Here is a 14,831-nt window from a genome sequence, read left to right on the forward strand (position 1 = left end):
TGTGTGCAAGCCCTGTATTGTGTAGGGCTGTGCTTGTGTGTACGAATGGGCACTAGGTCGTGGGCATTACGGATACACACATTACACCATCGGCCGTGGCCGGGACACCAGTAAATACATTTTCAGATTTACCTGGGGCGTCGTGAAAACGGCGTCTGTGTGCAGGCAAACGGGCATTGATGCCGATTTGGTGACTGCAAAATACACTGGCACGGTCGCGAATGTTGGGACTGTGCGAGCGAGACATTTTAGTGAAATCCGGCCGCGGCGGGATTTTAACACTGTAGCTTTCCTCGAAGCAGAAATGCGCATCCTGGCTGAAAACGGGGCTTTCCGGGACTCCGCGATTTCTTCGTGAATTCAGGAAGAAAAAGGCGCGGGTCGTGAGGACGGTAACGTACGTTCCTCTGCAGAAAAGCAGCCATCCAGCCGGTAAGCGCATCGATGCTGGTCTTTCTCCGTCGACGCTCACGAGCGGCGGGGGAGGGGAGATCCTCGGAGCTCGCCCATCCCTCGCTACCCGAAGCGAGGAGAGAACAGCAGTCGTCCTCCACAGACACGGCTTCATCTTCCTCGTCCATGACGGACGCGGCGGCACACAGCGGCCCTTGTCCGTCGGTCAGAGAGTCCAGCGAAGCGGGCGGAGAAGCTGGCGGCAGCAGCGGCGAGCACTTCGTGGTGGAGGGAGGTTCCGGGCTCCGCTGAGCACGGCGCTTTTCACGGCGCGGCACTACAGCGGGCGGAAAAGATGCAGCTTCAGTAAATGAACGCCAGGCGAGTCCGCAGAGTCACCGTAGGCATCAAATTACAGTGATGGCAGCCGCCATCGACGAGAGCTGAAGCTGCGTGATCATCACCCAGGCAGGAAACACAAGCACGTGGTCCCCGTCGCTGAGCGGGGCTCTACACGAGCCACAGGAGGTGCGAGACATCTTGAAAAAGACGCTCGGCTCTTTTAGTGTGGAAAAACTGTGTGACGCGACGGCGAACACACACACAAAACACACACACATAATGTAAAGGATATTCCACGCCGGAGAAGCGCAGCAGGGAACGGCGGCTGAAGGCGGCGAAGACCAGCGGCTTCAGGTAAGAGGCGCGTCCTGCTGAGGTGCTTGTTCCAAACGGCTGTGGCGGCTCGAATCCAATCCAGCGATGCGTGCAGCTTCGTGAATTTAAGAAAATCGGCGTGTTAGACAGCTATGCTCGTATTTATAGGCCTAGGCCACGCCTGTTTGGGCGGGAGGTGACGCAGAAGGGCGCGAAGCGCCCTCATTGGTCAGCGTCCTGGCCTCGCATAGGCTGTGCTTTTCTGGCAGAGCAGCCAATGGGTGAGCTGTATTGCTCCGCCTAGGTTGTATGCTTCAGAAAAGCGTTTTACATTATTACAAAATTAAGGATTAATTTTAGGCTTCAATCTCGACAAAGAAATATCTTTCCCGTAGCGTTCTTCGACGCAGTACGAGAGAACTCTACGTAAGAGAACTGCCGTAACCAATCGCTAACGTTTGGTCGTGACGTATGACGACTCAAACTAGCGCACGACCTCAAAGTCATCGTTCTCAGCCACTCCCTCTGTTCGCTAAAAAATTTACCGGAGAAAACCCAAGAATACACCACAATCCCAGACGTAGTTCTGAAGGAAAATAAAAATTGAACGGAAGTACGTAGGAAGGCGGAGCCAGGCTAGGAGACCATTGCTTGTATCAGAAAATTCTAGTTGTAGTTCCCAATCGGTGATGAAACTCAAACGCCAATATTCCTGGAGTCTCGTATCATTCACACAGAACAACCCAACATTGAGAAGCAGAAGGAAATATGACTCCCTCATCTCCGGTGCTCTCGTATCAAAATTAGGTTCGGGAATCAAGAAATGGACAAAGACAAACTTTGGGGTAGATCAGACCACTAGCCCTTATATGAGCAACAGTAATAGTGTGGCTTTACTCAGAAGAGAGTCAGTGATGTTTTACACACCATAGGACTAGCAAGTCAAACCGCAAATCACAGTCTTTGTTCATCCCACTGACCTGTCAAACAATAAATCTACGGGATCTAGAGAAAATCTGACCGTGATTAAACCAGAAAATCTAAATATTAGTGAACAAAAACAATTTGTATAGCTAGGTCTCCTAAACATTAGATCGCTCACACCTAATGCAGTTTTAGGAAATGAAATGATCACAGAATATAGTTTTAATGTACTCTGCCTGACCGAAACCGAATGATTATCCTCCAGCACACTGTTATAAGCACGGGCCCGTCTGATTGGTCTGATCTGTAGAGAGAATGTTTCTCAGAGAACAGGACTCCGGGTTAACTCAGTTGAAGTGCTTGTGCTAAATCTTACACTCAGATATAAGAAATTAACCCGTGCTATCTCTTGCTCTGTCTACAGAGCTCCAGGGCCATACGCTGACTTCAGAAAAGAGTTCCCGGATTTTCTCTCAGATCTATTGGTCAACGCCGATAAAGCATCGATTGCTGGAGATTTTAACGTAGATCATTCAAATGATGCGTTAGGGGCTGCGGACTATATATATTGTGAAAAGCGCTGTACAAATAAATGTAAATTGAATTGAATGTTTTAAAGTGAGGCATGTGAGACTGAACTTACCTAGATCTTCTAGTTCAGATGTCATGGACTTGGATCTCATTGAGAGTGCAGTTGTTGGAGCTCTTTTGGGTGGAGGAGGAGCTACAACACACACACACACACACACACACACACACACACACACACACACACACACAAACTCCTTACTTGCTTTCTGTATCATTTATTCTGTATCATATAACAATATTTACAGTATAATAGCATTACATAACTTTTGATTTTTAAAAAATGAACAAACAGGATTTTTATGATATCATTCATTCATTCATTTATAGTTAAAAATGTGATCCAATAATACTAACACTTTCTTTTTTTCTCATCAATTCTATATCTATTTTGTTAAAACATGACGTATACTGTTAGACTAAACTGGGACTCGTCACAGCACGTGCATATTGTTGTCCTATTGTTAGTTTAATTGTTTCTATTGCTCTCCTCATTACTCGCTTTGGATAAATAATTCAATGTAAATATGTAAATAATGCACTGATTGAGAAGAAAAGCTGTGTGTATTCAGAAGTCCATTCAAGCCTACAGAGACTTCAGAACACACACCTGAACACACTGCTGAACACACACCAGAACACACACTGCTGAACACACACCAGAAATCACTGCTGAACACACACTGCTGAACACACACCAGAACACACTGCTGAACACACACCAGAACACACTGCTGAACACACACCAGAACACACTGCTGAACACACACCAGAACACACTGCTGAACACACTCCTGAACACACACCAGAACACACTGCTGAACACACACCAGAACACACTGCTGAACACACACCAGAACACACTGCTGAACACACTGCTGAACACACACCAGAACACACTGCTGAACACACACCAGAACACACTGCTGAACACACTCCTGAACACACACCAGAACACACTGCTGAACACACTGCTGAACACACTCCTGAACACACACCAGAACACACTGCTGAACACACTCCTGAACACACACCAGAACACACTGCTGAACACACTGCTGAACACACTGCTGAACACACTCCTGAACACACTGCTGAACACACACCAGAACACACTCCAGAACACACTGCTGAACACACTCCTGAACACACACTCCAGAACACACTCCTGAACACACTGCTGAACACACTGCTGAACACACTCCTGAACACACTCCTGAACACACTCCTGAACACACTCCTGAACACACTCCTGAACACACTCCTGAACACACTCCTGAACACACTGCTGAACACACTGCTGAACACACACTGCTGAACACACTCCTGAACACACACTGATGAACACACACTGCTGAACACACTCCTGAACACACACTCCTGAACACACTCCTGAACACACACTCCTGAACCCACTCCAGAACACACACTGATGAACACACTCCTGAACACACTCCTGAACACACACTGATGAACACACTCCTGAACACACTCCTGAACACACACTGATGAACACACTCCTGAACACACTCCTGAACACACACTGATGAACACACTCCTGAACACACTCCTACACACACTGCTGAACACACTCCTGAACACACACTCCTGAACACACTCCTGAACACACACTCCTGAACACACTCCTGAACACACACTGCTGAACACGGATTTGCTGAATGCAGACAGTATATGACAGAGTATCATAATGTTTGAATTTTTTAAAAATAATTAGACAAGACTAAGAAAGACTTGTGTATAGAGAATTGAGCTGTGATAAACATCGTGAGCAGCGACAGCGACACACACAAAATCCCCACATATCAACCGATGGCAAAGATTAAAGAACCCAAATATCGGTGAAAACTAATCCGACCCGGAAACCTTCTCAGAACGTTCTGTCAAACGTGTGTTTAAAGTTATCTGGTCTTTAATAATGTTCTCAAAACAGTTTTGTCTGAAATGTTTCAGTTGGATGTTCATATAATGTTTTTTAAATGTTGCTACTTGTTTAAGAACGTTCAGAGAACATTCAAAAGTAACGTTCCCACGATGTTTGAAGAATGATACAATGTAACGGTCTGATAACCAAGAAGAAACATGTTTAAAGAACTGAACGTTTTAAATGTTCAGAAAACATTGAGAAATAAAGTTAACATTTAAAGATCGATGTTGGAAGATGATGTTGTCAGCTGTGTGGTCATGTATGGCCTGTAGACGGGGTTCTGCGCCACTAGGCGGCACTCTACAGCATTCCCAGCATTCCCAGCAGGAACAGAGACTCGCAGCTGCTGTGCTGTAAACTACACTAACCGACAGAAATATGGATTTAAAATGTAAGAAATCAATACTTTTATTCTTCAAGGATGCATTAAATTGATCAAAAGTTACAGTAAAGACATTTATAATGTTACAAAAGATTCTATTTCAAATAAATGCTGTTTTGAACTTTCTGTTCATCTAAGAATCCTGAAAACATGTTTGATCAAATGACCGTATGAGACTGAGTAATGATGCTGAAAATGCAGAACTCGCATAACACTGTCAGCGGTTTCGCCGGATGAATGCGTGTGCATCCACTATTGTATACAAGTATACACTAGCCGTGTTGTGTTTCTGTGAGGGATTGTTGTACCTTTTTTCCGGGTTTTGTCGTCTTTCTCCAGATTCCTGCTGACTCTCACCACTTTAATAACCAGACGGTTTCCTCCGTGTTTAATCATGTTTACGACCTGCCGATGCCCCATCTTCACCACATTCTGATGATTGACCTGTCACACACACACACACACACACACACACACACACACACACACACACACACACACACACACAGACACAGACACAGACACAGACACACACACACACACATACACAGACACACACACACACACACACACAGACACACACACACACACACACACACACACACACACACACAGACACACACACAGACACACACACACACACACACACACACACACACACACAGACACACACACACACACACACGCACACACACACACACACACACACACACACACACACACGCGCACACACACACACACACACACACACACACACACACACACACACACAGACACACACACACACAGACACACACACACACAGACACACACACACACACACACACACACACACACACACAGACACACACACACACAGACACACACACACACACACACACACACACACACACACACACACACACACACAGACACACACACACACACACACACACACAGAGGTCAGAGTGTTACTGGTGAACAGTGATTACATCATGCAGATTACTTCAGTGTATGAGGGAAGAGATTTAGCGATGGAGAGTATCTGGCCCGTATTTAAAGACACAGCAGTGATGCGCGTGAATAATTCCTCTGAGAGTGAACCGCTACACGGCCTGGAGTGATCTGTGATTGTCCTGCTCTCTCACTGAACCCTGGGTCAGGACACTGGAGAACACACAGAACTAACAGATGATGACCAACGGATAGATTTCACTGAAGTTCGAGAAGGTAGATGAATCAAACATATCAATGCAAGTGAATCACTCCATGATTGAATTGATAATTTATACAGGTTCACATCGAGCTAAAAAGGTGCAGTGTGTACTTTTTAGCGGCTTCTAGTGGTGAGGTTGTGAATTGCAGCCAACAGAAGTTACGGTGGCCGACAGGAAGTGATGTCGTCGGAGACAGCAGAGAGTAGCCAGTTAAGCAATCAGGTTTCTTTACAAAGATTGTGAATATTATTGTCACTTGTTCATCATTGTGTCAGTGTTTTATTCGCTGACTTTAGTTCACTTCTTTGCACGAAGAAAAACATAGTGACGAAACGCGTTTGTCCGCTCAGGGCCACCGTAAACATGTCGATGTTAGTGGACCCGGTGTGTGTAGAGAGAAATGCTCATTCTAAAGTAATAAAAACATAACAGGTCTTTATACACCACTGAAAACAGCAGTATATGACAGTTATGTATATGATATTGCATTTCTGTAAACAGATCCTCCTAAATATTACACAATACACCTTTAAGTGAACGCAAGATTTTGAAGAATTCTTCATGAAACTCTTTCTTTCTCCAAATCATCAAATTAATGATATTAAGAAGATGTGATAGTGAAGTATAACGGGAAGCGTGTTCTGATTGGCTCTGAGGGAAGCATGTTCTGATTGGCTCTGAGGGAAGCGTGTTCTGATTGGCTGAAGTGTAACGGGAAGCATGTTCTGATTGGCTCTGAGGGAAACGTGTTCTGATTGGCTGAAGTGTAACGGGAAGCGTGTTCTGATTGGCTCTGAGGTAAGCATGTTCTGATTGGCTGAAGTGTAACAGGAAGCGTGTTCTGATTGGCTTTGAGGGATGCGTGTGCTGATTGGCTCTGAGGGAAACGTGTTCTGATTGGCTCTGAGGGAAATGTGTTCTGATTGGCTCTGAGGGAAGCGTGTTCTGATTGGCTCTGAGGGAAGCGTGTTCTGATTGGCTGAAGTGTAATGGGAAGCATGTTCTGATTAGCTCTGAGGGAAGCGTGTTCTGATTGGCTCTGAGGGAAGCATGTTCTGATTGGCTCTGAGGGAAGCGTGTTCTGATTGGCTCTGAGGGAAGCGTGTTCTGATTGGCTCTGAGGGAAGCATGTTCTGATTGGCTCTGAGGGAAGCGTGTTCTGATTGGCTCTGAGGGAAGCATGTTCTGATTGGCTCTGAGGAAAGCATGTTCTGATTGGCTCTGAGGGAAGCGTGTTCTGATTGGCTCTGACCTCGAGCAGGAAGTCCCCGGTGCGAAGCCCCATCAGCCAGGACACACCGCCCTCATCCACAGACTCCAGGTACTGCAGCGCTGGGAACACCGTCGTGGGGACGAACTCCTCGATCGGCGTGTCGGCTGCGGGAACACAAACACCACACACTTCCTCTTACACTCGTTTATCTGTGTTATACGGTCTCATGCTTTTAACACCATACTACTCACATTAACTCCCATGACCCGTGTTACGAACAACCTGCTTTAGAATTATATATGCTTTTGTTATATACACAAAAATATGGAATAATTCCGTTTTTTGGATTTTTTTTACGATATTCAAAGCAAGGCTGAATTTATTTGCCCAAAAATACAGTAACAGTGCAATATCATTATAATGTAAATCAGCTGTTCTCTATGTGAATATATAGTAAAGTGTAATTTATTCCAGTGATCAAAGCTGAATTTCCAGCATCATTACTCCAGTCTTCAGTGTCACATGATCCTTCACAAATCATTATAATATGATTCCACAGAAATATGAAGAAGATGATGATGATGAAGAAGATGACGATGATGAAGAAGAAGATGATGATAATGATGATGAAGATGATGATAATGATGAAGAAAAAGATGATGATGAAGAAGATGATGATGATGATGAAGAAGATGATGATGATGAAGATGAAGAAGAAGATGATGATGATGAAGATTATGAAGACGATGATGATGATGAAGAAGAGGATGATGATAATGAAGATTATGAAGACGATAATGATGATAATGAGGAAGAAAAAGTTGATGATGATGATGAAGATGAAGAGAAATATGATGATGATGATGATGATAATGATGAAGAAAAAGATGATGATGATGATGATGAAGATGATAATGATGAAGAAAAATATGATGATTATTAAGAAGATGATAAGGTCTCACCTTTAGCTCCTCGCAGCACAAACCCGAAGCCTTCGTTGTCCTGCTTCTGTAAAACCACCGTCTTCTGCTCGGTCACACACTCACTGAGGAGGAAATGACACGTGTTATTCAAGCCCTTCATCATCATCATCATCCTCTTCCTCAACCTCCCCGTCATGCAGTTCATCGTGTCGGATCATTGGTGTCGATCATCGCGTCTCGCTCATTACCGCACAGTGGAGATCCAGCGCATGCGTCTCACTCATTACCACACAGTGGAGATCCAGCGCATGCGTCTCGCTCATTACCACACAGTGGAGATCCAGCGCACGCGTCTCGCTCATTACCGCACAGTGGAGATCCAGCGCACGCGTCTCGCTCATTACCACACAGTGGAGATCCAGCGCGCGCGTCTCGCTCATTACCACACAGTGGAGATCCAGCGCGCGCGTCTCGCTCATTACCACACAGTGGAGATCCAGCGCGCGCGTCTCGCTCATTACCACACAGTGGAGATACAGCGCGCGCGTCTCGCTCATTACCGCACAGTGGAGATCCAGCGCACGCGTCTCGCTCATTACCACACAGTGGAGATCCAGCGCACGCGTCTCGCTCATTACCACACAGTGGAGATCCAGCGCACGCGTCTCGCTCATTACCACACAGTGGAGATCCAGCGCACGCGTCTCGCTCATTACCACACAGTGGAGATCCAGCGCACGCGTCTCGCTCATTACCACACAGTGGACATCCAGCGCGCGCGTCTCGCTCATTACCACACAGTGGAGATCCAGCGCACGCGTCTCGCTCATTACCACACAGTGGAGATCCAGGGCACGCGTCTCGCTCATTACCACACAGTGGAGATCCAGCGCGCGCGTCTCGCTCATTACCACACAGTGGAGATCCAGCGCGCGCGTCTCGCTCATTACCACACAGTGGAGATCCAGCGCACGCGTCTCGCTCATTACCACACAGTGGAGATCCAGCGCACGCGTCTCGCTCATTACCACACAGTGGAGATCCAGCGCACGCGTCTCGCTCAATACCACACAGTGGACATCCAGCGCGCGCGTCTCGCTCATTACCACACAGTGGAGATCCAGCGCACGCGTCTCGCTCATTACCACACAGTGGAGATCCAGCGCACGCGTCTCGCTCAATACCACACAGTGGAGATCCAGCGCGCGCGTCTCGCTCATTACCACACAGTGGAGATCCAGGGCACGCGTCTCGCTCATTACCACACAGTGGAGATCCAGCGCGCGCGTCTCGCTCATTACCACACAGTGGAGATCCAGCGCGCGCGTCTCGCTCATTACCACACAGTGGAGATCCAGCGCATGCGTCTCGCTCATTACCACACAGTGGAGATCCAGCGCGCGCGTCTCGCTCATTACCACACAGTGGAGATCCAGCGCATGCGTCTCGCTCATTACCACACAGTGGAGATCCAGCGCATGCGTCTCGCTCATTACCACACAGTGGAGATCCAGCGCGCGCGTCTCGCTCATTACCGCACAGTGGAGATCCAGCGCATGCGTCTCGCTCATTACCGCACAGTGGAGATCCAGCGCACGCGTTCCGCTCATTACCACACAGTGGAGATCCAGCGCATGCGTCTCGCTCATTACCACACAGTGGAGATCCAGCGCATGCGTCTCGCTCATTACCACACAGTGGAGATCCAGCGCGCGCGTCTCGCTCATTACCACACAGTGGAGATCCAGTGCACGCGTCTCGCTCATTACCGCACAGTGGAGATCCAGTGCACGCGTCTCGCTCATTACCGCACAGTGGAGATCCAGCGCACGCGTCTCGCTCATTACCGCACAGTGGAGATCCAGCGCATGCGTCTCGCTCATTACCGCACAGTGGAGATCCAGCGCATGCGTCTCGCTCATTACCACACAGTGGAGATCCAGCGCACGCGTCTCGCTCATTACCACACAGTGGAGATCCAGCGCATTCGTCTCGCTCATTACCGCACAGTGGAGATCCAGCGCACGCGTCTCGCTCATTACCGCACAGTGGAGATCCAGCGCACGCGTCTCGCTCATTACCACACAGTGGAGATCCAGTGCACGCGTCTCGCTCATTACCACACAGTGGAGATCCAGCGCATGCGTCTCGCTCATTACCACACAGTGGAGATCCAGCGCATGCGTCTCGCTCATTACCGCACAGTGGAGATCCAGCGCATGCGTCTCGCTCATTACCACACAGTGGAGATCCAGCGCATGCGTCTCGCTCATTACCGCACAGTGGAGATCCAGCGCGCACGTCTCGCTCATTACCGCACAGTGGAGATCCAGCGCATGCGTCTCGCTCATTACCACACAGTGGAGATCCAGCGCACGCGTCTCGCTCATTACCACACAGTGGAGATCCAGCGCACGCGTCTCGCTCATTACCGCACAGTGGAGATCCAGCGCATGCGTCTCGCTCATTACCGCACAGTGGAGATCCAGCGCACGCGTCTCGCTCATTACCGCACAGTGGAGATCCAGCGCACGCGTCTCGCTCATTACCACACAGTGGAGATCCAGCGTGCGCGTCTCGCTCATTACCACACAGTGGAGATCCAGCGCACGCGTCTCGCTCATTACCACACAGTGGAGATCCAGCGCGCACGTCTCGCTCATTACCACACAGTGGAGATCCAGCGCACGCGTCTCGCTCATTACCACACAGTGGAGATCCAGCGCACGCGTCTCGCTCATTACCACACAGTGGAGATCCAGCGCATGCGTCTCGCTCATTACCACACAGTGGAGATCCAGCGCATGCGTCTCGCTCATTACCACACAGTGGAGATCCAGCGCACGCGTCTCGCTCATTACCACACAGTGGAGATCCAGCGCATGCGTCTCGCTCATTACCACACAGTGGAGATCCAGCGCGTACGTCTCGCTCATTACCACACAGTGGAGATCCAGCGTGCGCGTCTCGCTCATTACCGCACAGTGGAGATCCAGCGTGCGCGTCTCGCTCATTACCGCACAGTGGAGATCCAGCGCACGCGTCTCGCTCATTACCGCACAGTGGAGATCCAGCGCACGCGTCTCGCTCATTACCACACAGTGGAGATCCAGTGCACGCGTCTCGCTCATTACCGCACAGTGGAGATCCAGCGCACGCGTCTCGCTCATTACCGCACAGTGGAGATCCAGCGCACGCGTCTCGCTCATTACCACACAGTGGAGATCCAGTGCACGCGTCTCGCTCATTACCACACAGTGGAGATCCAGCACGCGCGTCTCGCTCATTACCACACAGTGGAGATCCAGCGCGCGCGTCTCGCTCATTACCACACAGTGGAGATCCAGCGCACGCGTCTCGCTCATTACCACACAGTGGAGATCCAGCGCACGCGTCTCGCTCATTACCACACAGTGGAGATCCAGCGCACGCGTCTCGCTCATTACCACACAGTGGAGATCCAGCGCACGCGTCTCGCTCATTACCGCACAGTGGAGATCCAGCGCGCGCGTCTCGCTCATTACCACACAGTGGAGATCCAGCGCGCGCGTCTCGCTCATTACCGCACAGTGGAGATCCAGCGCATGCGTCTCGCTCATTACCACACAGTGGAGATCCAGCGCATGCGTCTCGCTCTTTACCACACAGTGGAGATCCAGCGCATGCGTCTCGCTCATTACCGCACAGTGGAGATCCAGCGCATGCGTCTCGCTCATTACCACACAGTGGAGATCCAGCGTGCGCGTCTCGCTCATTACCACACAGTGGAGATCCAGCGCATGCGTCTCGCTCATTACCACACAGTGGAGATCCAGCGTGCGCGTCTCGCTCATTACCACACAGTGGAGATCCAGCGCATGCGTCTCGCTCATTACCACACAGTGGAGATCCAGCGCATGCGTCTCGCTCATTACCACACAGTGGAGATCCAGCGCATGCGTCTCGCTCATTACCACCCAGTGGAGATCCAGCGCATGCGTCTCGCTCATTACCACACAGTGGAGATCCAGCGCGCGCGTCTCGCTCATTACCGCACAGTGGAGATCCAGTGCACGCGTCTCGCTCATTACCACACAGTGGAGATCCAGCGCGCACGTCTCTCTCATTTCCACACAGTGGAGATCCAGCGCGTGCGTCTCGCTCATTACCGCACAGTGGAGATCCAGTGCACGCGTCTCGCTCATTACCACACAGTGGAGATCCAGCGCGCACGTCTCTCTCATTACCGCACAGTGGAGATCCAGTGCACGCGTCTCGCTCATTACCACACAGTGGAGATCCAGCGCGCACGTCTCTCTCATTTCCACACAGTGGAGATCCAGCGCGCGCGTCTCGCTCATTACCGCACAGTGGAGATCCAGTGCACGCGTCTCGCTCATTACCACACAGTGGAGATCCAGCGCGCACGTCTCTCTCATTACCGCACAGTGGAGATCCAGTGCACGCGTCTCGCTCATTACCACACAGTGGAGATCCAGCGCGCACGTCTCTCTCATTTCCACACAGTGGAGATCCAGCGCGTGCGTCTCGCTCATTACCACACAGTGGAGATCCAGCGCGCGCGTCTCGCTCATTTCCACACAGTGGAGATCCAGCGCGTGCGTCTCGCTCATTACCACACAGTGGAGATCCAGCGCGCGCGTCTCGCTCATTACTAGGGGTGTAACGAGACCCTTATCTCACGAGACAAGACAAAGACGAGATTGGGTTCACGAGAACGAGACGAGACGAGATTTTTGCACAATATTTGATAGAAATCCTCAATGACAAAATTCATGACTGGAAAAATAGTCTGCAGGTGCATTTTGAAATGTTGTAACTAAATCATCTTGTAATGAATGTCATTTCAGTTCTACTTTGAGTATGAATTATCAAAATACATTAAAATACAACAATATAGAAGCACTGTAAAGGTTTTACCACAAACTCAACTGACTGGCTTCTCTCAAGTATGATTTCACACGGGTCTCTTCAGACCTTACTGTACATTATGAGCTTCCAGAACTTCTGATTGAGGCTGTGTGTGACCTCCAACTGAAACTACTTTCCACAAATTGAAAATACAAATAAAAACAGTAGCCTATAAAACAACAGTTTTTCTTATTAGTTCAAACGATAATTAAGTGCAAGTGCAACCATAATCAAAGTAGGCCAACTCTCTCTGTATTCAAAGTGCAAACAGAGACCAAAACAGAGACCAGAGATAGGTTTGATATTGGGAGACGGGCTATTGTATGTATGCAGTCTAATTTGCGCGCGTCGTGTTTTACTTTCATTTTCACTCCGTAGTGGCGGTGCTGAACGCGCGTTCTACAAGATAAGGGGCCATTCACACAGAATGCGTTTTTGCTTTGTAAAATGCGATACGCTGGCAGTGAAATGGGGGAACTGATTTTAACTTGAGCGCCGCGTTTTTAGAATACTGTGTCATGCGCGAGACGTTTACATAGAAAAACAATGGAAAAGTACCGCACTGGAATGGAAAACACGTTCTGTGTGAACCGCCCTATAAGACATCTCAGATCGACTCACGTTGCGCAACAAATCGCCCTCCATCGTAACGCGATCAGTGAACTGATTCCTGCTGCACTGTCACAGTCTGTGTGCGACTGCAATTCGTGCTGGATGAGCAGAGGAGACGTTTACAATAGCAAAACAACAGTGGAGGCGGCCGGTGCCGCGGAGTACAACGTAATGCAATGTGAATGTAGCTATGGCATATTCTATGTTAATTATGGCGATATTGCGAGACAGCTTTTCACTCGACGAGAAATCTCGTCACACTTTAGTCTCGCGAGATCTCGTCACACCCCTACTCATTACCACACAGTGGAGATCCAGCGCGCGCGTCTCGCTCATTACCACACAGTGGAGATCCAGCGCACGCGTCTCGCTCATTACCACACAGTGGAGATCCAGCGCACGCGTCTCGCTCATTACCACACAGTGGAGATCCAGCGCGCGCGTCTCGCTCATTACCACACAGTGGAGATCCAGCGCGCGCGTCTCGCTCATTACCGCACAGTGGAGATCCAGCGCACGCGTCTCGCTCATTACCACACAGTGGAGATCCAGCACACGCGTCTCGCTCATTACCACACAGTGGAGATCCAGCGTGCGCGTCTCGCTCATTACCACACAGTGGAGATCCAGCGCGCGCGTCTCGCTCATTACCACACAGTGGAGATCCAGCGCACGCGTCTCGCTCATTACCGCACAGTGGAGATCCAGCGCATGCGTCTCGCTCATTACCGCACAGTGGAGATCCAGCGCATGCGTCTCGCTCAATACCACACAGTGGAGATCCAGCGCGCGCGTCTCGCTCATTACCACACAGTGGAGATCCAGCGCATGCGTCTCGCTCAATACCACACAGTGGAGATCCAGCGCGCGCGTCTCGCTCATTACCACACAGTGGAGATCCAGCGCATGCGTCTCGCTCAATACCACACAGTGGAGATCCAGCGCGCGCGTCTCGCTCATTACCGCACAGTGGAGATCCAGCGCATGCGTCTCGCTCAATACCACACAGTGGAGATCCAGCGCATGCGTCTCGCTCATTACCGCACAGTGGAGATCCAGCGCATGCGTCTCGCTCAATACCACACAG

General features: G+C 49.6%; 1 protein-coding gene across 1 annotated transcript in view; it reads right to left on the reverse strand.

The window, feature by feature from the left end:
* The window catches only part of shank2a (SH3 and multiple ankyrin repeat domains 2a), a gene marked incomplete at its 5' end in the record, with an annotated part of 74,581 nt that overhangs the window by 15,647 nt on the left and 44,103 nt on the right, over positions 1–14,831 (reverse strand). Inside the window, 4 exons of the mRNA XM_079621215.1 lie at positions 2,618–2,698; positions 5,198–5,333; positions 7,338–7,462; positions 8,261–8,343. Of these exons, the coding sequence (XP_079477341.1) occupies positions 2,618–2,698; positions 5,198–5,333; positions 7,338–7,462; positions 8,261–8,343 (425 nt within the window). The remainder of the gene's footprint in view (positions 1–2,617; positions 2,699–5,197; positions 5,334–7,337; positions 7,463–8,260; positions 8,344–14,831) is intronic.

Source organism: Phoxinus phoxinus (genome assembly GCF_949152265.1).
Source record: "Phoxinus phoxinus genome assembly, chromosome: 8".
NCBI classification, from domain to species: Eukaryota; Metazoa; Chordata; class Actinopteri; order Cypriniformes; family Leuciscidae; genus Phoxinus; species Phoxinus phoxinus.